Source organism: Leptidea sinapis, chromosome 25, assembly GCF_905404315.1.
Source record: "Leptidea sinapis chromosome 25, ilLepSina1.1, whole genome shotgun sequence".
Taxonomy (NCBI): Eukaryota; Metazoa; Arthropoda; class Insecta; order Lepidoptera; family Pieridae; genus Leptidea; species Leptidea sinapis.
In genome coordinates this window covers 10,167,213-10,193,098 of record NC_066289.1, presented here as the reverse complement: position 1 = coordinate 10,193,098, position 25,886 = coordinate 10,167,213, and the positions used below count along the sequence as shown (strand labels likewise).

Here is a 25,886-nt window from a genome sequence, read left to right as displayed (position 1 = left end):
TAATCACAAAATAGCATAAATATTTCGATCAATTTCGGTTCATTACAAATTAATTTTGGCAACAATTTTAGCAGCAAAATATTCACATTGATAATGGAGAGTGACTTTGAAAGTTATTATATAAATTCTAAAGTAGGTGTTCTGATTGTTTATTTCAAGACTATTTATATTGTATTTCTGTGTAACGCTATTTCAACCCTTATATCCATTCAGAGCTAGAAGCATAGTTAGATTTGTTAGATATTTTTTTTTTAATTAGACTCTTTTTAACTTTTTTTTTGAGCAGCGTTGACATTTTCTCTATCTAGAATTTAAAAAAATCATTTAAAATTATATTATTTTAACACGTGCGATTTTTTAAATTTTACTTAAAAATTATGAGAGAAAATTATATAAACAACAAAAAATAAACACTTATGTTTTTTACAGACAAATTCATTGCGAGGTTCTTGATTTTATCTTTTATTCTTATTTATAGATGAAAGAGTAAAGAGTAGGGGACACCGCCATTTTGTTAATTCGATTATTATTTCATTTTATATTATGCTATACTGCATTAATACCATTAATGAAATTTATATAGAATTTTAAAAATAACCTCTCATTAAATAATAATATCCGGACGTCCGAGCTTTGCTCGGATTTTTAAGAATGTACAAAACTTGAACAAAAAAAAAACTAATAGGACATCTGCATTCGAACCGGGGTCTTCTGCTTTCCGGATCACCCAATGTCCCATCTGAGCTATAATAGTCTTGTATATAGTGGCGAAATTTACCTTTGTATTCTAATGTTATTGTAGCTGTTTCTCATTCAAACATGGATAAAACCATTTTTTTTAAATTGAAACCTAGCTAGATCGATTTATCACCCCCGAAATCCCCTGCATACTTAATTTTATGAAAATCGTTGGAGCCGTTTCCGAGATTCAGATTATATATATACAAGAATTGCTCGTTTAAAGATATAATATAATTGAGATTAAGGTGAGATTAGCACATGTCAGTATAATATTGTTATTGAATATTATTAGAGAATGTCGCAAACGTCAGAAAACTTCTGAAAACATGGAGATTTTCAAAAAATATTACGTTATTATGGTATACATTATGAAATATATTAATATTAGGGCAAAAAATATTACGGTATAAAAAATAGATAGCAAATCATTTGAAACTGCCACCGTTATTAATAAAAGGGAATCCGGTAGAAGTGCCAATATATTCCTAACCTATGCCAACTAACAGCAGAGCGGTGAGGGTTTCTGGGCATTATGCTGGCTAGAATGTATTATGGAAGGTCATGATCCAGCTATTCCTGTTATGATTACACAACTAGGAATGGTTTTTAGTATTTATTTGACTACAGGGTTTGGAAAACACTAGCATATCCGCGAATAATTAATTTCACGTAACAGTAGTCAGTAAATTACTCTCTAATGTACAATAATACTAAGCACTTAGATTAAGGATTGGTCTCCGTTGCGCTACAACTAGATACCGCACTACCTAAGAACAATAGCTTCTTTATTGCGGCAACTATTGGATGGGATACCAGTGGGAGGCTCCTTTGCACAGGATGCCGGCTAGATTATGGGTACCACAACGGCGCCTATTTCTGTCGTGAAGCAGTAATGTGTAAGCATTACTGTGTTTCGGTCTGAAGGGCGCCGTAGCTAGTGAAATTACTGGGCAAATGAGACTTAACATCTTATCTCAAGGTGACGAGCACAGTTGTAGTGCCGCTCAGAATTTTTGCGGGTTTCTAGAATCCTGAGCGGCACTGCATTGTAATGGGCAGGGCGTATCAATTTCCATCATCTGAACGTCCTGTTCGTTTTGTCCCTTATTTTCATAAAAAAAAACGCTTGTATGCATGGCATCTTGACACTCAATGGCAACTTTAAAATTTTGTAACATACGCTTCGTGTTTTGTATGTACCTAGTCCAGCCATAAGATCTGTTACAAATGAAAATGCATTTTTTTTAATGAAGTAATGTAATATTATTAAAACTTATACCTACATTTTTTTTTATGAAAATAAGGGACAAGACGAGCAGGACGTTCAGCTGATGGTAATTGATACGCCCAGCAAATTACAATGCAGTGCCACTTAGGATTCTTGAAACCCCCAAAAATTCTGAGCGGCACTACAACTGCGCCTGTCACCTTGAGACAAGATATTAAGTCTCATTTGCCCAGTAATTTCACTAGCTACGGCGCCCGTCAGACCGAAACACAGTAATGCTTACACATTACTGCTTCACGGCAGAAATAGGCGCCGTTGTGGTACCCATAATCTAGCCGGCATCCTGTGCAAAGGAGCCTCCCACTGGTGTTCACGGCAGATATAGGCGCATATTATTAACGTCTCAGCAAAAAATAAAAAAACATTCTATTGGAAATAGTCACCTTTAGCTTTTATACAGGCCTTTAATCTGTTTGGCCATGAATCTGTGGATTTACGCACTGCTTCCAAGGGAAATTTCGCCACTCCAAAGATTTTTCAAGACTCAATGTCGCCGTGTCGTTTAGAGCAGGCCATGTCCTCTAAAACTGACCATAATTTGAAGTCTAAAAGGATGAGTTCTGGGCTAGATGAGGGCCAGTCTTCAACTCTTATAAAGTCCGGAACGTTGGTTTCAAGCCAGGCTTGGGTAGTTCATGCCTTGTGACCAGGTGCAGAGGCCTGCTGGAAAGTCCATGGTATATTTTTAAAAAGTGTATTGCTGAGAGGTTTCACAACATGATCCAAGACTGTATATTGAAACACTTTGGCTGAAGTTTTCACTCCTTTTTCACAATAATGTAGTTTTGTGACTCCTTGATAAGACACGCCTCACCAAACCATCACTGACGCAGGGTGATGTGCTCGTTGTACCTTTCCGACAACTTGAGCACCTTCTTTAGAACTGTAAGCGTACACTTTATCATTTTGCTTATTGTAGTGTTCTTCAATCGTGAAAATTTTTTCATCGGTAAAGAGGATATTTCTGTGCCTCTCACCTGCGTATCGTGACAGAAGGCGATCCACTCTCTTTAATTGTAAAGATTGATTTAGGGTACATGCTGTGTATCGGCGATAAGCACCGAGCTTCAGGTCTTGTTTTATAATACGCGACAGTCTTCATTTCTCGCGATAAGATTTTTTGCTTCCTAATGGGGTTTCGACGAATTCTGGCTTTAACAGCATTAACAGCCTTTTTAGTTCAAAAACACGCGGCCGCCCCGATCTTTTCTGGTCTTCGACAGACGAAGTGTTACTGTATCTGTTGATAGTACGATATACGGATATACGGCTGATACCAAGCTTTTGAAGTGTCTGGAATATGATCGACGGCTCCATAACCACTTTGTGCAAGGCGATCACTGCGATCCTATTTTCTTTAACACCCCATTCCCTATTGTAATTTGATAATGAACACGAAAAAATATGTGAAATGGCGCAAAATCGAAATAACTTTTTAAACAATATACGTGTTCCAATTTCAAAATAATTAAAAAGTTGAAAAAAAGAAAAGTTTTTATGTAACAGTATTTATGGCCAGACTAAGAAGTTTTTTTTACTTTGAAATTAATAAAATACAAAATAATTACTGATCATATGTGATCCCAAGGTCTTTCTTATTTCTTGTAGTATTATTTTTACAAAGTTTTACTACGCAACCCGGCATCTTAGTTTCAACTAGTAGCAAAGTTTATCACAACATATCACACATTCTTCGAGACTTGCTCGATTACGCCCATTTGAGCGTATTAAAAGCACTTTGCGGCTACGCCTGCGGTATCTAGTTAGAGCGCAGGGGAAACCAATCCTTAATCTAAGACTAAACAGTAAGTACTAATAAAACACTATTAACGCTTGTATAGGTAGGTAATGACGTTCTATACAATCCCCCTTACAAGTCCGCTTACTTTAAACAGCCGCTTAGGAGTGTTTTTTCTCATTCTGACTTAGGTCAATAGAAGAAGACAGAGTGAGAATTAGTAATGCTTTAAGTTAGCAGACTATTATGAATAAGGGGGATAGACAACACACGTTATACAAAATGAAAGCCGAAATATGGCAAATGCCACAAATGACACCATAATAAGCTTCGACTATGTCTATACATTTCTGCGTTTACTCCAGTTGTTTAAGCTATTATTGGTCGAAAGGCAGCAATGTAAACACTTTTTGAGTTTAAGCTGCGTTTTTTAAATTTAGAACCCGATTTGGACAGTGACATCAGTGGAGTAGCACTGAGATATTTTTTTAAACCCAGACGAAAAAGAGGGTTGCTATAAGTTTAGCGTTTGACATCTATTAGCTGGTCAAGATCTGTTCAGTCAGAGGTTTTTTACGTTTTTAATCAAAAATCACACTCGTATTATAAAGGCGGAAACTTGTATGTTTATTTATTGGTTTTGTATATTTGTTACTCCTTATCGCTCTAAATGGATGAAATAAGCTAAGGTAACCTTCAATGAGCGAGACAAACACTCGAATAGAATTAAGTAAAAGCTGAAAAAATTAGCTTCTACAGAGTTGCGGTGTAAATAAGTATCAATTATAACTAGGTTACTATACGTCTGTGTCTGTGATACTGTGTAAATAGCACTGGTTTGTAATTGTTCCCGTTCTTGTAAGCCGTTCATATTCAGTGGCAATGACGTTCTGTACACAATATACAATATTGTTCTCAGGGCCTTTAAAAAAAGTGCGACTCTATAGTTTTCATTTCTGACTGTGTGCTTGTATATAAAGAAACAATTTAAGTAATTGATGTTTTTGACTATATATAACAGCTTTAAGGGTAAATGTATACACTTTTATAATAAAGTCCCAGCCACAGTTCAGGCTTTATCTATAAAAACATTTAAATGTTTTATAAAAAAAAAATGGCGCTGTCGTAAATCCTACTACTCCACAGCTGAATATCTAAGTTATAGGACAGCCTGGGACTATAGCAATGACAGTACCATAATGTATATTTAATTAAAAAGAGCAAAAAAAAGAATGCTGGAAGAGTTTCTTGCGCCACTTCATCTCTCTCAGAGCACCATTTGTATATTAAAAATGACATCAAACAGAATTCTAAAGGAATCAATTATGAGAAAATAAATGCCTTTTATGCCTTTATGTTAAACAATCACGTAAACATCGTAGCTATGTATGTACAATAAATCTACATAGCCTTGATCTAAAGTATCACCAATGAATACATTGTTATCTAAATATGTATTTCGGTATCGAACTTGAACTGCATATCGACTTGAGTGTTTTATGATAGAGTATGAGGACAAAGGAGCATGCGGGTTACCTACTTCTCGTGTTTAATAAACGCAAGAGCAGTGCGGAATATTATAGGTACTATGATTACATTAAATTAAAACTATCATTACGGGAAAGTGTACCAAGAATACTGGCAGCATTTCCGCGTTGGAAAGCTAGGCTGATCCGTTCACCGAAATAGCTGCCAGAGCTTGGGTTTCCAGTAGCCCAATTGAGGCGCGTAGATAGCACTTTGTGCATTCTCCGCGCCTATGAGACCCCTCGGGCCAAGTGTCTAGACACCAAACGGCACAAAGACATACGACTCACTGAGACTAACAGATTTGAGATGTTTTCTGTGTTCGCCAGTCGAAGCAGCTGCTCTAGCACCAACTGACGTGACTTAAGAGTTCGAAGCTACCGTCGTTGCGGAATGGAAGTTCGTTGCTCAGACTTCCTCGTGTTCACATTTAATAGAGGTTCATTCCATTACAATTGAAAGAAAGTAAGAAAAATAACTTATTCTGCAACTTCCTTAAACCTAGTACCCAAATAGACTTATTATGAAATTATACTGAATTACAGAATTGGAATTCACCTCAACATAATACTGTTCATAGCCATAGGTTATACGAGCAGCGCTGGTCTTCCGGAGAATCCCAGGTGGTCTAGCGGATATAGCCTTGAGAAATCAATTTACCAAATAATGGTTGTTGATCATTTTCGTATTTTGTAATGATAATAATGTATATATTTTGGTAAATTGAGGTAGTGTAGTATTGAAATATTATCCAAATTAAAGATTCAAATGTTTATAGCAGACATTAATACAAAGTAACCTTTAAAATTTTCCTCTTGCCACCCATTTATTTCTTAAAATAACAAAAGGCTTTACGAATATTTGTTATAAAATATCATTGACGTCAAAAACATAGAAGAAATATAGCTTGAATTGATTTATAAAATTATTTATTGGAAACTCAACAATCTGACGATCGACTTCATCATACTTAAAAGAATATGCAAAGGAGAATAAACTTGCGGTCTTCAGGATCCACCACTCCCACTCTCTTGCAATACCAGTGACCAGAGGAATGACAGGAGTCTTCCTGGCTTTAAAGGACAGCCTTCCAGAAGTTCAGAGTCTTCCCGCGATCTTCACAGACTTCTCGGGGCGAAGTCATATTTACGAGAACATTGAACACGGAACTTAGGCCAGTCCGTTGGTCATTCCACAACCGCACGTTTTTCTAGAAATGTCGTGCTTCGCACAGCTTCGCGACTTAGGGACCTTCAAGAGAAAAGCATACTTCCACCTTATTATGGCCGGCAACGCATTTCTTGACACCTGTTGTTGCGAATGTCCATGTGGGGGTTGCCTCACTATCACCTCTCCCCATCCCTCTTGCCCGTTTGTCCCTCTGATATATATATATATATATATGTAAGATATATAAAGATATATATGAGATGCAAACAGCACTACACTCATAGCCTTAACACATGATCGGATTTGGTCCGGCCGAAGCATCGGAGGCGCTCTGGAGGTCTACTCGCAAAATCGACAACGATACATTCGGAACGATAACGATAATACTCCGAATATATCGCAACTATCCTACTCTAACAAATGTTCGAATTCACAAAATTCGAATATTCGTCTCTGACATTTTCAACTAAGAGTAGGGTTAGGACCGATAATATCGAATAATGTTTCGTTCGTTCAATCATCGTTTCGAGATTGATTACGATGTAACTAAGAGTAAGATTCGACACGACTAATACCACGATTTATCGAATATCGATTTTAGGAGTAGGCCCCCTGATAGCGGATCTATGTCGCATTGTCCATCGCATAATATTATTATTACCGTCTGGACCGTACGATGAATATATGATTCATGCGGGGGCCCACCGGATCGTCCGATGGTCCTGCCGTACCAAGTCCGACCATGTGCTTAGGCTATTATGGCTGTCTGCTACGCCGATTGTGACGAAATGCTTTTTAACAAGTGTATAAGCCCAGATTAAAAAAAAAACAAAGTCATTTATCAGAATTTAATTTCTTAAACCTGTGTTATTCTATTTCTGAATTCTCGTAAAAGTTACTCAAATATGTATGCAAGAGGCATGTATTTATGCGGTACTTAGTAGTTTAACACATAAATTTGCATTTAATTTATTATTTCAGGCATTCGTTAACCTACGAAGGTCAACGATAAATAATTTATATTCATTCTCCTATGTCTTGCGAGTTTAATGACCTTGGTAGCATAATTTGATTACCTAACTGAAGTTTTCGATTTTAATAATTCGATATATCAAGAGATTTTATATTTAGGTACGATTCAGTAAAACCAAACTGCCAAAACCCATTTTAAAGTAATAATAGTTCAATTACTAAAATACTTTCATTATGACTAGGAGCTTGCGGCGACGCGCGTCGTGTGCCGGGTCGTCTCCTTCCCTCAAATATGTGCGAAGGGAACGACCGTCGTGGTAATAAACCATTGTATTTCTTGGTATTATTATTATTATGACGGTAAGTATGACCATCATGTTCACGAAGCATTCTTATACAAACAATGAATTCAAACTATAAAGGTTGATGCATCCAATATACGATAATTTATATTTAAACTTACAACTTACAAGTTATTCATTACTAGCTGACCCGACAGACGTTGTTCTGTATATAATAAATAAAATAATGTTTTTATATGAATTTGTCAATAATATTATATTATCATAACATAAAAAATTACTTCGTAAAATATGCACCCTGCTGTCGTAATGAAATTGTTTCACAGCAGAACTGTCAAACCGTGCGTCAATAAATTCTCGCATAGAAATTTTTTTCTTTATTTATTGCTTTTATACGTATGTACATGTCAGCCCCATTATAATCTAAGTACGTTAAAAAGACAAAAGAAAAACAATATTCTTAACTTAACAAACTAGAAAAAAAGTTAATAAAACGAAAAGCAAGTTATATCAGCTATTGTGTTCAACAAATAAGACTTATGGATTCAAACAGACTTATGGCATCCTTAGATGCAGGGCGGGCAAGTATATTTACAAACATGCCCGTATCAAATCTGCTCAAACCCATAAGTCCTACAATTTTGTCTCTACTACACTGAAATCGGACACATTCCTTTAACAAGTGCTCAACATCCTCAATTGTTCCACATGACTCACATAGAGGTGACTCCGCAATTTTCATCAAATATTTAAACTTATTCAAAGGCATGTGTCCGGATCCAAAAAAATCCAAAAAAAAATAACTTACTATAACATAAACGACTTTCTTAATGATACCATAGATTGGGAATGGAACGACCGCCCTCAGGCTTTTAAACAATCTTACCTGCTTATAATCTTATAGCGATTGGCAAGGCCAGTGCATGTATGAATGGATCACGTCAATATCTTGTCATCCACATCTAAATGACACGCCGTTTTGAACCAACCCTGCTGCCAACTCTTCTTCAAACGTTGCCAAGTGTCGTATGACGTCACACCGTAAAACATTCGATTAGAAACATAGTAGATGCAGTTGCTAGTTGCCAGTTATACTTATAGGATGTCCAAAAACTGTCCAGATGTCACTGCTAGGGCTACCCGAATCACTCTCATGTCAATGTTCAGCAATTTTTTAGTTTCTGACTTATGATTATTTTCGTACTTCTTAAGTGAAGTTTTAATTTTTTTTTAAATGAAAATAAGGGACGAGACGAGCACGACGTTCAGCTGATGGTATACGCCCTGCCCATTACATTGCAGTGCCGCTCAGGATTATTGAAAAAACCCAAAATATCTGAGCGGCACTACAATTGCGCTCGTCACCTTGAGACATAAGTTGTCAAGTCTCATTTGCCCAGTAATTTCACTAGCTACGGCGCCCTTCAGACCGAAACACAGTACTGCTTCACGGCAGAAATAGGCGGCATCCGGAGACTGGTAAATAATAGTAAGATGTATTTAATTTTTATGTTACGATAAGTCTTAAATAAGGAATGTTCTAGGTAAGTAATCAAGAAGATCTTGAACAACAGAAAGATAAGAATATCAGATCGCAACTGGAATTTTCTACGGTTCATGTTAATCTTGAACAGAATAGTATATATTAAAAATATATACATAAAATAAGATGCACATTTCATTAAATAACTAACTAAAATAAATAATATTAATAATTACAAATTTAAGCAGAATCTAAATCTTATATTAAAAGGAGTCCCTTTAGGCAAGGTTCCGAAGATACTGGCAGCGTTCCCTCTTTGAATAGCTAGAGTAATACTTTGTCCGAGGTAGCTGCCAGGTCTTCGGTCGCCTGTGATGTGAACTGTGTAAACACACAATACAAGAGACAGTATTGCATTAAAAGAACTCAATTGGCGTGATTTTCTCATTTCAGATTTACACAACAAAATTCAGAAGGTCGATGTGAATGGCAATAAATCGCTATACCTTCTCTTGAATATTTGAAGGGGAGGAAATGATAAAGAAGTAGTCTTTGATCGTTCCTCTTCCTTCGAAATCATTAATTGATTACTTACTGCCTGCATTAAACAAACCAACAAACGAAGTAAACAATGCTTTCTACGACATTGATGATTGTTGTGTAATAGTGGCGACGATTGTAAATATTACGACATAGATAAGATAACCATTAGATAACGGACTTTAAAATATTGCACATTTTCCGAACTCAAAGCATAAATAAGTACCTACTGGACTAGCATTTTTTCAATTGACATACTCCTTAAGAGACTACCTACTCTGCGTATTTTGAATAGCTGTTTATGTTGTTACTTCATCGGAATCAGATCTTACTTACACACTTATTATTTACTGCTTCATGGAAATAAAAAGGCCTATGGCCTCCAGAAGGAATATCTTCTACTTCTTACCTACTTATGGCCGTTCCCAATATTTAGTCTCATACTTGAGATAAAAATCTTAAATATCGTTGACTTTTATGTCCCAATAAACTTATCGACGGCAACTCACATTATCCGTGCACGCTGTCTGTCAATGGGACGACGTATAGCTTACCAGCGATATAAAGTTTGTATTTCCCATTAAATAAGAATGACTTATCAGGTATATTGGGACAGCTTAAGATTATTGACAGCTAATTACTGACAGTAGACGGTAGTAATTTATTTCTATCTGTAGATAGTATATTGGGAACGGCTGTTAGTCGTTTGTTCTATTAATACTGACTGCTGTTAGGGCTAGAATGTTCGATTACTAAAAAAAACCGACGAGAGAAAGAACCACCACTCAACGAATGTTTTTCACGAATCCGGAATATTGCACCCTTTCTAAAAGAACGACACGCCACGCGAAGTTAGGATATCATCCCCACCATCTGGATGTGTGGCGGTCCTCCACAGTGCGGTTTTCAAGGAGCTTTCTTCCACGTACTAAAAGCTGTGGAATGAGCTTCCTTGTGCGGTGTTTCCGGGACGATACGACATGGGTACCTTCAAAAAAAGCGTGTACACCTTCCTTAAAGGCCGGCAACGCTCCTGTGATTCCTCTGGTGTTGCGAGAGATTGTGGGCGGCGGTGATCACTTAACAACAGGTGACCCGTACGCTCGTTTGTCCTCCTATTCCATAAAAAAAAGAAGTGGGACCTGAGAAGAACAGACGCAAGAAACTCAGGCAATTACAATATAAAACTTGTTTTGGAAATTAAAATAAAAACTTGTCTGCATAAGTAACGGGTAGAAGTGCTTACATACAATTAAGTGAGCCCAGTTTTACTGAGCACTCTTAAAAGCTGGTAATGAATTCTTCACTTCTTTAACATTTAATACATAATTGATATAAAAGGAAACTGTTTATTAACCTAACAAAGTAATAAAGCTATCTTTTAATTGAATAGTATTTATTTCTTAGTGACTGCAAAATTTTGTATTCGAAGCAGATGTTCGAAGTGACGTCCCTGTTGTGCGATACAATGACATTTCTACTGATCTCATACTAAATGTGTTTAATATCAAAATCTGGGATAGTTCTCGCTTGATTTTTAATAAGTTATTTTCTGTCATTTTCCTGATTAAGTAACGTTCATTCGAAATGAGTTTAAAGTTTTTTTTAGATCTGTATTCTTAACGGAATAATTGCCTGTCACATTCATCGGTTACACCCTGTATACTTACATAACTATGTTTTAGGGTTTGTACGAGTGATAAAAACTGATTTTGATTGACAACTCGTAAACAGTCAGTCAGGGTCGTCAGTATTTTGAATATTAAAATTAGCTAACCGTTAACTAGCGCACACATTGACATATATAATGTCGGTTGATTACACCAAACATAGCGGAGGTACAAACCAACGTACTTATAAATAATAAATCTTTATTTAAGGTAACAAGCATACCTACATTATTTACATTATTATGTTGACAGGCGCATTATATACAATATGATCCCAGAAAATGTACAAAACAAATGTGTGACGAAATTTAAAAGAATTGTTAAAAACGTTTGTTTGGGAAAGGTTACTATAGTATAAACGATTTTCTTAATGACACCACGGACTGGGAATAAAGCGAACACCCTCAGGCTCTTTAATTATAAATGTTTATTGTACGATATTACATTGTTATCCATATTTTTATATAAAAAAAAGCCCGCTGAGTTTCTTGCGCCCATTCTTCTTAGGTCTGAGGCAGTCTCTTTTGAATGGGTGATAGTTTTTGACGTTCAATAAGAGATTTTGAATAAAAATATTTGAATTTGAATTTGAATTAGTCAGTAATTAGTAGTAACACTAGAAATAATGGATTGCTTGTAACTAATTATACGTTTTAAAGTTTTATAGCAATAGCAATGACAGTACAATATTGTATATTTTTATTAAAAAGGGCGCAAAAAAAGATTTATGGGAGAGTTTCTTGTGCCACTTCTTCTCTCTCAGAGCGCCATTTCTTTCCGAAGCGGTAGTAGTATCTAGTATGTTAGAAATGACATAAAAAGAATTCTAAAGGAATCAATTTTGACAAAATAAATGCCTTTATGCCTTTAAATGTCTATGTATAGATAATTATGTAGTATAATATAATTTCACTCATGTATCAGCCGTTTGTCTGTCCATATATCAAGGTACATTTAAAACGAGGGTACGAGGATTTTTACTTGTCTTTAGTCTATTTTAAAAAGAAAGTATAACCTTCATTGACACGATTCAAATATTGCAAATACAACGTCATATATTTATATGCAATCCCGAGGAAGCGCGAAGCCACGGGTAAAAGTTCGTTAAATAAATAAGTCAAAAAACATTATAAATCCATCATGCGAGACGTAAATAGAACCTGGATCATATCCAGTCGTAATTAATAGAGTAGATGACGACGTGATAATTTAGATATAAATTTTTATTTTTCTACTTCGATGTCATGTAAAAATCTGTGTAGATACATGATACTGGTAATGCTAGAGGGTTTAGTAAACTTAGGTTTACACGGGTATAACTAGTATTCCCAAGATCTTTGGGTAAAGTCTGAAAATTTAAGCAACATTAATTATTTGTATACCTGGTTTATACATCTATGTGTACCCAACTACTGGACTAGCTGGGTAATGACCATGACAAACAAACCGTGCCAGAGAGAAAATATCTCTAACGGAGATACAGAAATGAAAAGTCTATAGTATATATCTTAAAATGAAAACGTTTCGTTGCGGCGCAAATACGCAAAAACTATTTAACATATCGCCGACGCTGGAGTCCCGGACTACTACGCTGTTATACGGAATAGAATAGCGGGTTTCTGGGAAACCGTCCGTTATTCTAATAATAAGATGGTTAAGGTTGTCGCTGAGGCATCCATTGACAATGTGTTTTACAAACACTGGCTAAGGGTACACCAGATCCCTAACGTAAAATGACTATTTATTTTTATTTATTTTGAAGTGACTTTAATTTTATATTAATTAATTAATTAATTATCTTCATACATATTCTATTTATAATTTTAAAATATTTTGACTACCTACTTATATGTAAACATGTTTTCTATGGGTCCCTGACCTGCAATAAAATGATTTTATTTTATTTATTTATTATTTATATCGGAGAGTGTGACCTTGAAGGCACTGCTTTAAAGCGGCTTTTGTTTCCTTTAGTTTTGGTATACCTATCCCTCGCCACTTTTAATTCGCTCTGAAGTAGCCACAAGCACACATACAGACAAACTCATTCCGCATTCACCCCTCCCCGAACCTTATTTTTTGTTACTGCACAAGTAATAATAGAGCAGTCAGCTTCATAAAAATGAGTCATAGAAAATACTAATATATATCGAATAAAAAATATTTTGAGCTGTTAAATGACTGAATCGACATTAGACTTGGTAATCTAGACTTTGAGTATATCACCGGTCTGATCGTGAATATTCCACGTTAGGCCGAAATAGACCTTACCAATAATTCCCTTTAAACTCTCTATTTTGTGCAGTCACTTTATTTTCAACCCCACCATCTCCACGTCATGATCAATATAACTTAACATGGTCTTCTCGATGGCTCATGCTTCTTTTCTTTATACCAATCTAACCTTGTAAGGAGGGTTGAAAGTAGGTGCCATGTACATATAAGTACCTACATACTAATGTAAAACGGAAAATACCCATGCGCCATGCTCATAATCTTTTTGCTATAAGTACTAACCTACCTACTAACTGTTTTTGCTCCATTTTTGCTGTGGTTCTAGCGTATGGCGATTTAATTACTGTACATATCGTTTGTAAGGTTCCGTACTTCATAAAAACCGATGAGTTAAAGCCGTTCGGCCTAATAAAATATTTTAACACTCCGCAAGCCGCATGTTAATCAAAACGTAGAGTAGGTACTTTTCATTTATCTAGAATAATGATGAATAGTTATATCTCTATCTCAATCACAAGTAAATGAAAAAAGTTACATGATCGGTTTTGTAGACAAAATACAAGTTACTTGAAGTGTGAGATAAAAGCATTTATAGCGCCTACTTTATATTAATAGCATTAGTGTCTTCTCGCGTCACATACTCTCTGTTTTGTTGCTTTGTCGGTTAAAATTACATTCTGATACATCAAATACATCTGATTATAGTAATTTCGCGATGAAACCCTCGCTGCGCAATTCAGACTCGAACTTGCCTAGAAATGAAGCAATAAAAACCAATAATGTATACTAGAACTGCTGCAACTACGGTCTATCAGACATTAAGCAACGCCAAATGCACTGAGACAACAGATGGCGCTGCATACCTAAGATTATCGTACTTCGTACAGCTCACTCTCAAATTGACATAATTGACAATGACGTTTTATTTTAATAAACGAGCTATCAGAGAATTTATTCAGCCAGCTACGAATAAACTGTTGTAAATATTGTACTAAATACTAATAATAAATTTACCGTATCATCTTTACATTGCAAACTATAAAGTTATAATACATACCTTTTTAATGTTGTGTGTAAGGTAGTGTTTTGTGTACAAACTACAAATATGGGACTACGCGATGAAGGTAAGTAACTTTAGTAAGATTGCTACGTCATAATAGGAACATAAAGTAAACAAGTCAATTAACTGTCTACCTACTACCAATGTTTTCGTAATACGACAGTTATCTACATAACTGGTACTAAAATAGAAAGAGTAGAATAATAATTATAACATGGAAATTTTATATTGTACATAATCTATAGCTATTTTAAAAGCTGCAATTTCGCAAAGTGATCTTGCTAGGCTTCATAGAGCTAATATATCTAGATATCAATTTAAGTAATAATGTTAATTAACATGCTAGCCCCACTATAAAATATCAGATTATTTTTAGATTGCTATCAAAGTAGTTGTTCTAAATCTTTTAAAAGTTTTCATTTATATTTTCTACTTTATTTTATTAGTAAATAAATCAGTCAAACACATATATCCAGACTTAGGAGCTCAGACTTATATTCTCAAGGTGTGATCAGGATTCAGCTGACTATATTGGGTCAGTGAGATGTTTAATATTCACTGTGCCATAAAAGGCATTTATTTTCTCAAAATTGATTCCTTTAGAATTCTTTTTGATGTCATTTCTTATACTACTACTGCTTCGGAAACAAATGGCGCTCTGAGAGAGAAGAAGCGGCGCAAGAAACTCTCCCAGCATTCTTTTTTTTTGTTGCATTTATATCAAAAAAAAATTAAAACCCAATTACAACTCATATTGATGTCTCTCACATTTTCTTCGAAGAAATCTCTTGCCTCACACAACCATTTTGCAGAATCAAATGCCGGCTACTGTTTACCTGAATGACTTAGATGACTGAAGATATGACATAGGGACCTTCAAGAAAAGAGTATATTCCCACCTTAAGGGCTGGCAGCACATCTGTTTAACCCTGAATTTGTGGATGTTCAAGGGTGATTGACTCACCAGTCCCCATCATATGAGCCTCTTGCCCATTTGCACCCCCTTATTTAAAAAAACTTATTGGTGTGTGGCGGGGCATAAACTGGGCCCTCCTGAATGTGAAGCATTGGTGCTAGAATATGTGTTTTAAATATACATTAGTAACCTGTGAGGTAATTGTCTAATAATAATATTAACAAATTAGAATGTTGAGGATTCATTAATCACTATTAACACATTCACCTTTCATAGTACAAGTGGGTTAAAGGTAAATAGACATTTCATTATGTCTTTTTTCTTTCAAAACTTGAATCGCATTGAATATATAAAACATATACAGGTTTCCTAAAAAAATATAATTTTTTCCTAAAAAAAAATGATTGAGTGGATATGGATTCAAGTGTTGGGACTAGTTTAAGGGTTAGTAAGAGGTATTGTATGGTTAAGAAATGATTGATACAACTGCAGGCAGAACTAGTATGTATAACTAAATAACCAACTACTGCTAGACATGATTGTTTATATACTTAGAACAGTTTTTTCAAACTACCTTCATCACAGAGTCATATTCAAAGTCTCATTTCTACTCTTGTGGAATTAGCCAGTTAAGGATTAATAAAACACTCTGTTGATGTTTACACTTGGAATATAATAATAAAAAGCTATCTTAACTATTAAATTTAAACTGGTTTTAAGCCATGGTTAAATAATATTATCACCTACCTTGACTTGCTGTCTAGCTATGACTTTAGCAACATTGTAGCATATTCTAATAATATACAATTGTGATATATAACATTACATGTAATAAATGGTTGCATGGCGTATGATCCACTAATTGTACTCATGGTTGTGGCTGGTTGAGGTTCTTTGAAGACAATTAGTATCAATTGTGTGTTGCAAAACTAGAACTGCCAATTGATTGGTAATTATTATCTGTAATTATTATTGTGCTTGTATTTAAAAAAGTGGTTACAATTATTTCCTTTATCCTTTTTTCTTTCTTTATGAAAATAAGGGATGAGCAGGACATTCAGCTAATGGTAATTGATACGCCCTACCCATTACAATGCAGTTCCGCTCAGGATTCTGAAAAACCCAAAAATTCTGAGCAACACCACAATTGCGCTCGTCACCTTGAGACATAAGATGTTAAGTCTCATTTGCCCAGTAATTTCACTAGCTACGGCGCCCTCCAGACCTACACAGTAATGTTTACACATTACTGCTTCACGGCAGAAATAGGCGCTGTTGTGGTACCCATAATCTAGCCAGCTTCCTGTGCAAAGGAGCCTCCCACTGGTTCTGACACACTTAATTAACATAAATTTGAGGACCTTTGTTTCTTTTGCATCTCTCAAGTAAAAGATTCCGAATTCGATTCTCAGTTTAAATTTTAAACTACTCCAAAAAATTTTGATCTGGAGGTTCTCTTTCTCTCAGTTGACTCAAGCTACCTTTACACAAACAAGTGTTACATAGCTAACTGTGACAGCTTAGACTGATTCAATACTAAAAAAGTAAAGTGCTCCGACTGCATAAAAAAGTTTTCCACTTCAAAAAAATAGAGCAGGGGTTATCACTCACCACTGCCACTTTCATATCCGATAATAACTGACATAAGAAAATACAAATTTTTATGTTATTTCGATAACTATAATATTTATATTCCTCTAGAAAAGTATTGTTACAATTACTAACAAAAGCTATTAATCATTAAGTTTTCATTACTACAAATAATTACGAATCACAAGTTGTGTAAATAATAATTAACTAACTACTGTGACTAATTTATCAGTTTGCAGATTCATAGCTTTTAATGAACCTTGTTAGTGATTAGGTACTATTGATAAAGGTAGTTCCGTAAACAATGCGGCACTAACATGAACAATATTATATGTATAGGAATCTCTTAAATTACAGAACCTTCTAGCATGCTCTTGTTGAGTTGATACCCGATTATAGTAGGTAGTACAACTCAACACCTTTGAATTGATTGTGGACTGTAACTGTGCAAACAGCCAAACAGGTGTGCTTGACAACTTTAGAGCCAATTAAAAGTTTAATGAAGGGCATACAGGATGTCCCAAAGTTATGGGACATGAAGGGATAGTACCTTAAATATCGTAGATAGGGTATTTTACTGAAAGAAGGCTTTATGTTATTTTTAAAAGTTAGTAATTCTGCATTTAAAGATTTTCTACAAATTACTTGCCTCGTCTTGGACTCGAACCGATTTAAATGTAGAAAAAAAAACACCCCTACTTTATGATGCCGATCGAAAGAATGGCTAAAAACTAATAACTCTTCTTAAGTAACATAGCATTTTAAAAGAAAGGAGCAACGTAAAATGTTTGAGTAAAATTTTAAGAAAGTTATTTATTGCCGACGACGACGTCCGAAAAGTAGAGATAATATCATTTGATAGATAGCATTGATTATTCGTAAATAAGTACCCACTTCATAATTAAAATACTTTATAGCTTAGTTTTTTTTTAGTTTAAAAGCGATACGAGAACGTGGGCGAGTTACAACCAGAATTGTGCCATATCATATCGAGTATTCACCTTAAAATGATAAGAAAATCAAAAGGCAGCGGACTCATTAAAAGATTGGCGATTTGCGTTAGACAGGAGGGATCACATTTTGAGCATTTAATTAATTAATTTACAAAAAAATACCCACTTAATTGGCTACTTTCTCATATCTGCATATCATAAAAGTAGGGGTGTTTTTTTATATTTCAGTCGGTTCGATTCCCAGACGAGGCAAGTAATTTTTAGAAAAATCTTTGAATGCAGAATTACTAACTTTTAAAAATAACATAAAGTCTTTTTTCAGTCAAATACTCTATCTACGATATTTAAGGTACTTTCCCTTCGTATATTATTCAGAAGCTCCAATTTATGCAATATTTTGTATAATAGTGATAATATTGAAATTGATTTATTTGTTAGTAACAAAAAAAGTAAAAGATGTGCCCTTAGTAAATATTATATGGTGACGCTAGAATAAACTTTATTCATAAACTTATTATTTTTGTTTTTCCATATCTAGTAGCTTGTGTTGCTGTATTCTGTTTGTGGCTGTAAGCTTCCCAAATAAAATAAAATATCTGACATCTGTGCATCGTGCATTTGCGCATTAAGATGAATTGATGGATTAAGTTACCAGAACACTTAAAAGCCGAAAAAATATTAAAAAAATTCATAACCTCTTTGAAAAAGTTACTTTTGGAAAAATGTTACTATTCTATTAATGAAAAATATATTTTAATGTCTGCCCCTCTGTCGTTCATTGCTATGCCTTATTACGAGGTGCATGTGATAATTATTTAGTACAACAATTTTGTTTAGTAACTAAGTCGCATGTAACGCAATTTAATTTAATAAATAGATGTGGGTTCTCTTAAACATATCACGGTGCTGAGAGTTGTTCGTGTGGATACCAGCAGTCAAGTCAGAGTCCAAATGTTTAATGTTTTCTTTAGTGTTAATTCCGCCAATATTTATCTTTGTCTCACGAGTCTTGTGCCAGAGTTTGGCGGGTCAACATGTCCTGATGATGCCTCGTGTAGAGGCGAAACACGTGTCGAATTGTTTAAAGACAAATATTGGCGGAATAAACACTAAAGAAAACTTAAAACATTTGGATGTTTATGGATTTCTGCATAGTAACTCCTACTTTAATAAATTTTCAAATCAGAGAGCACCCGACATTACTTACATAAAAATGGGATATTCCATCCGCATCATGTTGACATCTGGCATTCTACAACCGCGCGTTTAACAGGAAATCTTACATCGCACAACTACTTTGTGGAATCAATTACCGACTGCAGTTTTTAACGACCCGATACGACTTAGGGACCTTCAATATTAAAGCATATTTCAATCTTAAACCGGCAACGCATCTCTTGACAACTGGTATTGCGGATGTCCATGGACGGTTGTCTCACCATTTCCCATCAAGCCTCTTGCCATTGAGCCTTTTGCCTATTTGCCCCCTCTTATATATATATTTAAAAAATGAGATGTCTATAGTCTATGTTCGAGCGGGATCCTCGAATCCTTTATATAGTCGGTTGTCAATTACTCGCCACACACGCGCGTATTGTTTTATTCCCGTTATAGGCACCTAAATATGTTCCTTTCCTTATTTCATCGTAGTAAAAGTCTTCTTAAACATTGAAAGATATAAGAAGCTTTTTAGCTTAATAAGCGTCAAGGTAATAATTTCAAATATCAACGTTGTAAGATAGTTTTAAGTCTTATCAGCGTGGTCCTCGATCTTACGGCTACAAGTACATAGTAGTAGGTACCCAATAAGTGCGAGTAGTGTTAGTGTTAGCGTGTAAACTAATTTATTAATGTGTTATGAATCCAACACACCTGCGAACTGCGATTTAAAATAAATAATATCAGCCGTTAGAATAGTCATTTGCTCTATTTTTAAAAGGTGTAACTAAGTTAAACTTCCCTACTATTCCTCTTTATTCTACAGGTGTAAATATATTAATTATTGTATGTAGTACATTTAAGAATTGGTTATTATTTGGGGCTACTTAGTGCAAGCTGAGAAAAATATGATGTCAAAATCGTTCACTACTATAGAGATTAGCACATAATGCTGTTTCACTGCAAGTTGTTGTTGCAGTATAAGAGGGAATGGACTTTGATCGGTACAGTCGGCAACAAAATATTCCTAAAAGTACATTCTTGTTAACTATATTTTATTCGTACGCGTAAAATCAGATTTAAGATTTTTAGAGAAAGTTTAAATGCCCAATTTATTTTTATACCTGGTGAAGCAGCTCATTGCATAGTTCACTAAAATATTAATGTTTCATTTATGTGGATAAATTATGATGCATTGGGCCTTCTGCTAACTTGAAATTGTATTTAGTTACGCATGAAAGGTCTAGATTGCGCTAGTTGTCGCGCATGCTCGCTGAATACGTGCGAATAATCGACTCGCGCGCCAAAAACCAGTCACACAGTTGTCTTTGACCTACCATTCGGCAACATCGGATGTATAGTGCTACCTACTTCTACAGTGCGGTATAACTTTCTTAGATGTTTTTGTTATAGAATAGGAGGACAAATGAACGTACGTATTACCTGATGTTAAGTGATCACCGCCACCCACATTCTCTTGCAACACCAGAGGATTCACAGGATCGTTGGCGGCCTTTATGGACGGTGTACGCGCTTTTTTGAAGGTACTCATGTCGTGTCATCTCGGAAACACCGCAGAAGGATGCTCATTCCAAAGCTTTTTTGTACGTGAAAGAAAGTTTGTTGAAAACCGCGCTGTGGTGGGGGTGATATCCTAATTTGTGGCGTGTCGTGCGAAAGTGGGATTCAGCGGCAGCTATCAGGTGAAACAGTTCTTCGGAACACTCCCGTTGATAAATGCTGTAGAAGACACACCATGACGCGACGTCGATACGCAACGCCAAATGATCTAGCCGAACGCTGGGGTCCCGACAATTTGAGCAGCTCTGCTTTGCACGCGGTCAAATGGTTCGAGCTGATACTGAGGTGCGCCAGACCAAATATGACAGCAATACACGCACAATCACACTGTGGAATGATCTTCTTTGTGCGGTGTTTTCAGGTCGATACGACATCAGTACCTTTATAAAAGCGTACATACCTAAACGGCCGGCAACTCCTGCGATTCCTTTGGTGCTAGAAGAAAGGCGTCGATGATCATTAACCATCAGTTGACATCCGATCTCTGGTTTTTTTTTTCAATACAGGACGAGACGAGCAGGACGTTCAACTGATGGTTATTGATACGCTCTGCCCATTACAATGCAGTGCCGCTCCGTATTCTTGAAAAGCCCAAAAAATTCTGAGCGGCGCTACAATTGCGCTCGTCACCTTGAGACATAAGATGTTAAGTCGCATTTGCCCAGTAATTTCACTAGCCCTTGCCATTGTGGTACCCATAATCTAGCCGGCATCCTGTGCAACGGAGCCTCCCACTGATCTGTGCTGTTTTAAAAAAATGCCGTACCGAGGAGCCCTTTGAAAATTACATTGCATTTGTAGATGACTGTACATTCAAGCAAAGTCCAAAGTCCAATAGGACAATAATATAAGAAATTACACTTATAACCAGTATGTAGTAGTATGTTCTGCGAAACGAGTAACAATTCACGCTGACTGGCGGAATATATATTTAGTTTACTGTTACTAAATATTATTTATAGATGTTATTGTGTATATCTATTGTAGTTGTGGCTATACTTATAGTAGGTATATTATATTCGGAATAAATAGAAGTGTTGAGTCCCACGGTGCCTTTGATTAGATTCTCGCCCGCCACGTGCTAATGTGTATTCCGTTTTCGACGGATTTGGAAGTAGTATATAGAATTTGGAAATAGTAGCCGACAACCTTGAGTGTTTGAAGGTGACGGGTAGAAGAAATAAAGGGTAATTGACCTCGAGGCAGTAGTTCTAAAAAGTGGTCGGATCAAATCTCCTAAAATCTGAAGATTCCTAATGATGAACACCGCACTTCACCAGGCGAAGGAACGAAACCGATCGAGACAGCTCATTGACCAATTGAATGTGAGTCACGGCCTCCAGCAATGAGGGAACGACTAAGAAGACACACAAACAGTAGGCAATATGGAATATAGTATACAGCTCTATCAAAGAGTATAATAATATATAGGGAAAAGAGAGCCCTCTCTACGCATTATGAGCTGTCTATTTGAAAACTAGCGCCATCTGGAAATTGGCCCCGAAACTATATATAAGCTCCAAATTATAAAATTCATTTTTTAATGTTGTGACGCAAATAACTAACTCTACTTTATGGTATTGCAATTTTTTACCATGTTGAAATTGCGCGTAGAGTTAGTTACTTAATTTTGTCACAACATAGAACATAAAGGATAGATTTAGTAGTGTAAATATGCAAAATGGAACACGAGAGCTACATACATGCGCAAACGCTAGAAGTAGCCACCATTTTATGACCAGTGGGCAGTGACACAAATAAAGAAAAGTTGAAAGGTTTCAAAGCGAGTGACAGCTGACCAAGGCTTTCATTTTCGGGTAATTTTGTCACAACATAGAACATAAAGGATAGATTTAGTAGTGTAAATATGCAAAATGGAACACGAGAGCTACATACATGCGCAAACGCTAGAAGTAGCCACCATTTTATGACCAGTGGGCAGTGACACAAATAAAGAAAAGTTGAAAGGTTTCAAAGCGAGTGACAGCTGACCAAGGCTTTCATTTTCGGGCCAACTAACAGATGGCACTACAGTCTTGCTCTATTTTTATAAGACTGTAAAGGGATGATAAAAATTGCTGAGTTTCTTGCCGGTTCTTCTCACAACAAGGCCTCCTGGTAGGCCTCTTGAATCGATGGCATCAAAATTGAATTTCATATGCGTACAAATTGCACCGACATGAATAAAGAAATTTCATTTCATTTAGTATTTTCTTTGATTTTGATTAGATTGCTATCAAATATTAAACACAGACGTTCGTCTAAGTCAGCTGTATGTGAACACATAACAGACCGTCCTAACCGCTACATCCAGTTTGACCAACCAAAATTTTTGGTAAAAGAGAATTGATTTCTCCCAAGACTGGTACGTGAAGCGAAAAAAACACCATAATTTCAATAGAGAAGACGGTCTAAAATTATGTAACACCTGGCACCCAATAATCTCTAAATTAAAACCCACAACTACACATACCAAAAAAGAAGAGGACCCTGTCAGTAAATTTTGCCAAAAACCATCTGTCAACAGCAAATACCACCTCCGAGGCAATAAATAGCGCTAAACTTCATAATGACAGCTATGACAAATACTATCTTTGACTCACTTCATCTGCATTCCCCCTGAAAACGAGATCTGGAAAGGTCGGGTTAACTTAAATAAAAATAAAAATGCAACTTTTACGTAAAAATCTAATGTAAAAAAACAGTTACAATAACACACGTTTTAATCCTTTAAAAGTGTTTTATTTAAATTCATTTCAAATCAAATCAAAATCACTCTATTCTTGTAGGTCACGGAAATGACACTTATGAATGTTAAAAAAAAAATTTTCTTATTGAATCTACCCCTACTTCGTAAAGGGTTGAGCTAATGAGAAGAAGTAGCGAGAAACTCATTGCCACTCTTTTATATCAAGTTTACATTTCCAAAAAAATCATTCATTGCTAGTCTGATACTAATAGCATATTGTTAACGGCCGTTTCCAATATTTAGTCTATCTCTTACTTGAGATAAAAATCGTAACTGTCGTTGACTTTTCTATCCCAATAAACTTATCGACGGTAACTCACATTATCCTTAAACGCTGTCTGTCAATGGGACGACGTGTAAGCTAACCAGCGATAGAAGTTTGTATGGAAATTGCAATTCACGCGTCCCAATATAAGGCGATAAGAATAACTTATCGGGTTTATTGGGACAGCTTCAGATTACTGACAGTAGAAGGTAGTACTTTATCTCTATCTGTAGATATTATATTGGGAACGGCCGTAAATCCTCGATAATACAGTCCACAAATTCTTAACGTTGAATACAAATATAAATGTTATTAGTTAATAAACTCGTACACACAAATGACGTTTCGACCTCGTCCTTGACTTTACAAACAGGTAGCATTTGAGGAAAACACCTGTGCGGTTATTTGTATATATTCATGTACTTACCATAAAAATTCTTGCCTGCGTCATTATTTATTCAAATTAATAGCGGGTAATTTTGTTCAAATTCATATATACTTACTTTGATTTTTTTCTTTATACACTTAATTTTAAGGTTAACTTTAAATATATTTTATACAATTTAAATCCGACGGCTTGATTTAGAGATCAGCTAATTGGAGAGCAAGGAGTTGTTTACCAGTGGGAGGCTGCTCTGCACAAGATGCCGGCTAGATTATGGGTACCACAACGGCGCCTATTTCTGCCGTGAAACAGTAATATGTAAGCATTACTGTGTTTCGGTCTGTAGGGCGACGTACCTAGTAAAATTACTGGGCAAATGAGACTTGGCATCTTATGTCGCTTATGCCGCTTAGCCGCTTAGAATTTTTGGGTTTTTCATTAATCCTGAGCGACACTGCATTGTAATGGGCAGGGCGTATCAATTACCATCAGCTGAACGTCCTGCTCGTCTCGTCCCTTATTTTCATAAAAAAAGCTAGGCTCCGCCCAGTAGTAGTAAAAATCGCTCATTAGGGCTATAAATATTGGACCAGTTTTCGATGCTAATCCCATTCCGTAAATAGAATCTTCTTTTAAAATATAGGGCGTACACACTATAAAGACATACAAAGACAGTGTCGTTAGTATAATATATAAATAAATACTCCTGTGGTCCCTTAAATATTGCACACTCATCCACAAACTTACTCTAGTTAAACAATCTGTTATGTTTTTAAAGTGATAACCCTTACTTCTGGGATTAAGACACAAATAAAATTTTATGAACGATACGGGACTCGAAGCCACAGCTCAGACTTTACTTAGCTGTGTGTAAGCTTAACATAATCTTTGATTTCGTTTTTATAGTCATTTTACAACTTAAAATATACTGAGCTTAAGGCGAAGAGTAAGCAGAAAACACGCAAACATGGTGTTTTTAGACAAGTTTTGTGGTGAAAGTATAGCATTTCATGCTGTGAACACTACTTAATCCTGATACACATATCCTTAAGTCTTATTTGTAGGTTGCTAATGCTTGCTGTTGGTTATAGTTAACCCTGCCGAGCCTTTTGAACTACCACTTTTCTTTGTAGTTAAACAAGTTTTTGGCATGGCGTGACGCATTTGTTGGTACTTCTCTCAGAAAAGTTATTCTTATAGTTTGTACTTTTTGTGTAGGTCCATTTATTCAGATTAGTAGTGAATAACGAGGATTGTAAGCATATAAACTTATTTCCACGCAAGAATTTTGAAAATATTGGCTTTGTTGAATAAATGGCGGGCCGGCAGCCGTGAACTCATATCGCTCAAGGTCGCTGGCATTTAGTGTCGCCTTAAGCTAAGACAGCCTATTGCAAAAGTCAAGTTCGCGTTTTATCACACTCAGTAAAGTTTTACTTCAGTAAATTCTGAGTAAAGTCTTATAACACTTTATAGATTTCAGGCTAAGACTAATAATTATATATATATATATATCTCAGTGGGCCTAATAATTAAAAAAACAAAATAATATTGCACTAAATT

General features: G+C 35.6%; 1 protein-coding gene across 3 annotated transcripts in view; it reads left to right on the top strand.

Moving 5' to 3' along the window:
• Positions 1-25,886, top strand: part of LOC126972172 (transcription factor HNF-4 homolog) — a 105,089-nt gene that overhangs the window by 27,764 nt on the left and 51,439 nt on the right. The window contains exon 1 of one of the 3 annotated variants that reach the window (XM_050818787.1): positions 14,600-14,790. The exons of the other annotated variants lie outside the window; for them this stretch is intronic. Coding sequence (XP_050674744.1) covers positions 14,772-14,790 — 19 coding nt within the window. The 5' untranslated portion in view covers positions 14,600-14,771. Of the gene's footprint in view, positions 1-14,599; positions 14,791-25,886 lie in introns of those variants that run through there. 3 annotated transcript variants of the gene reach the window in all.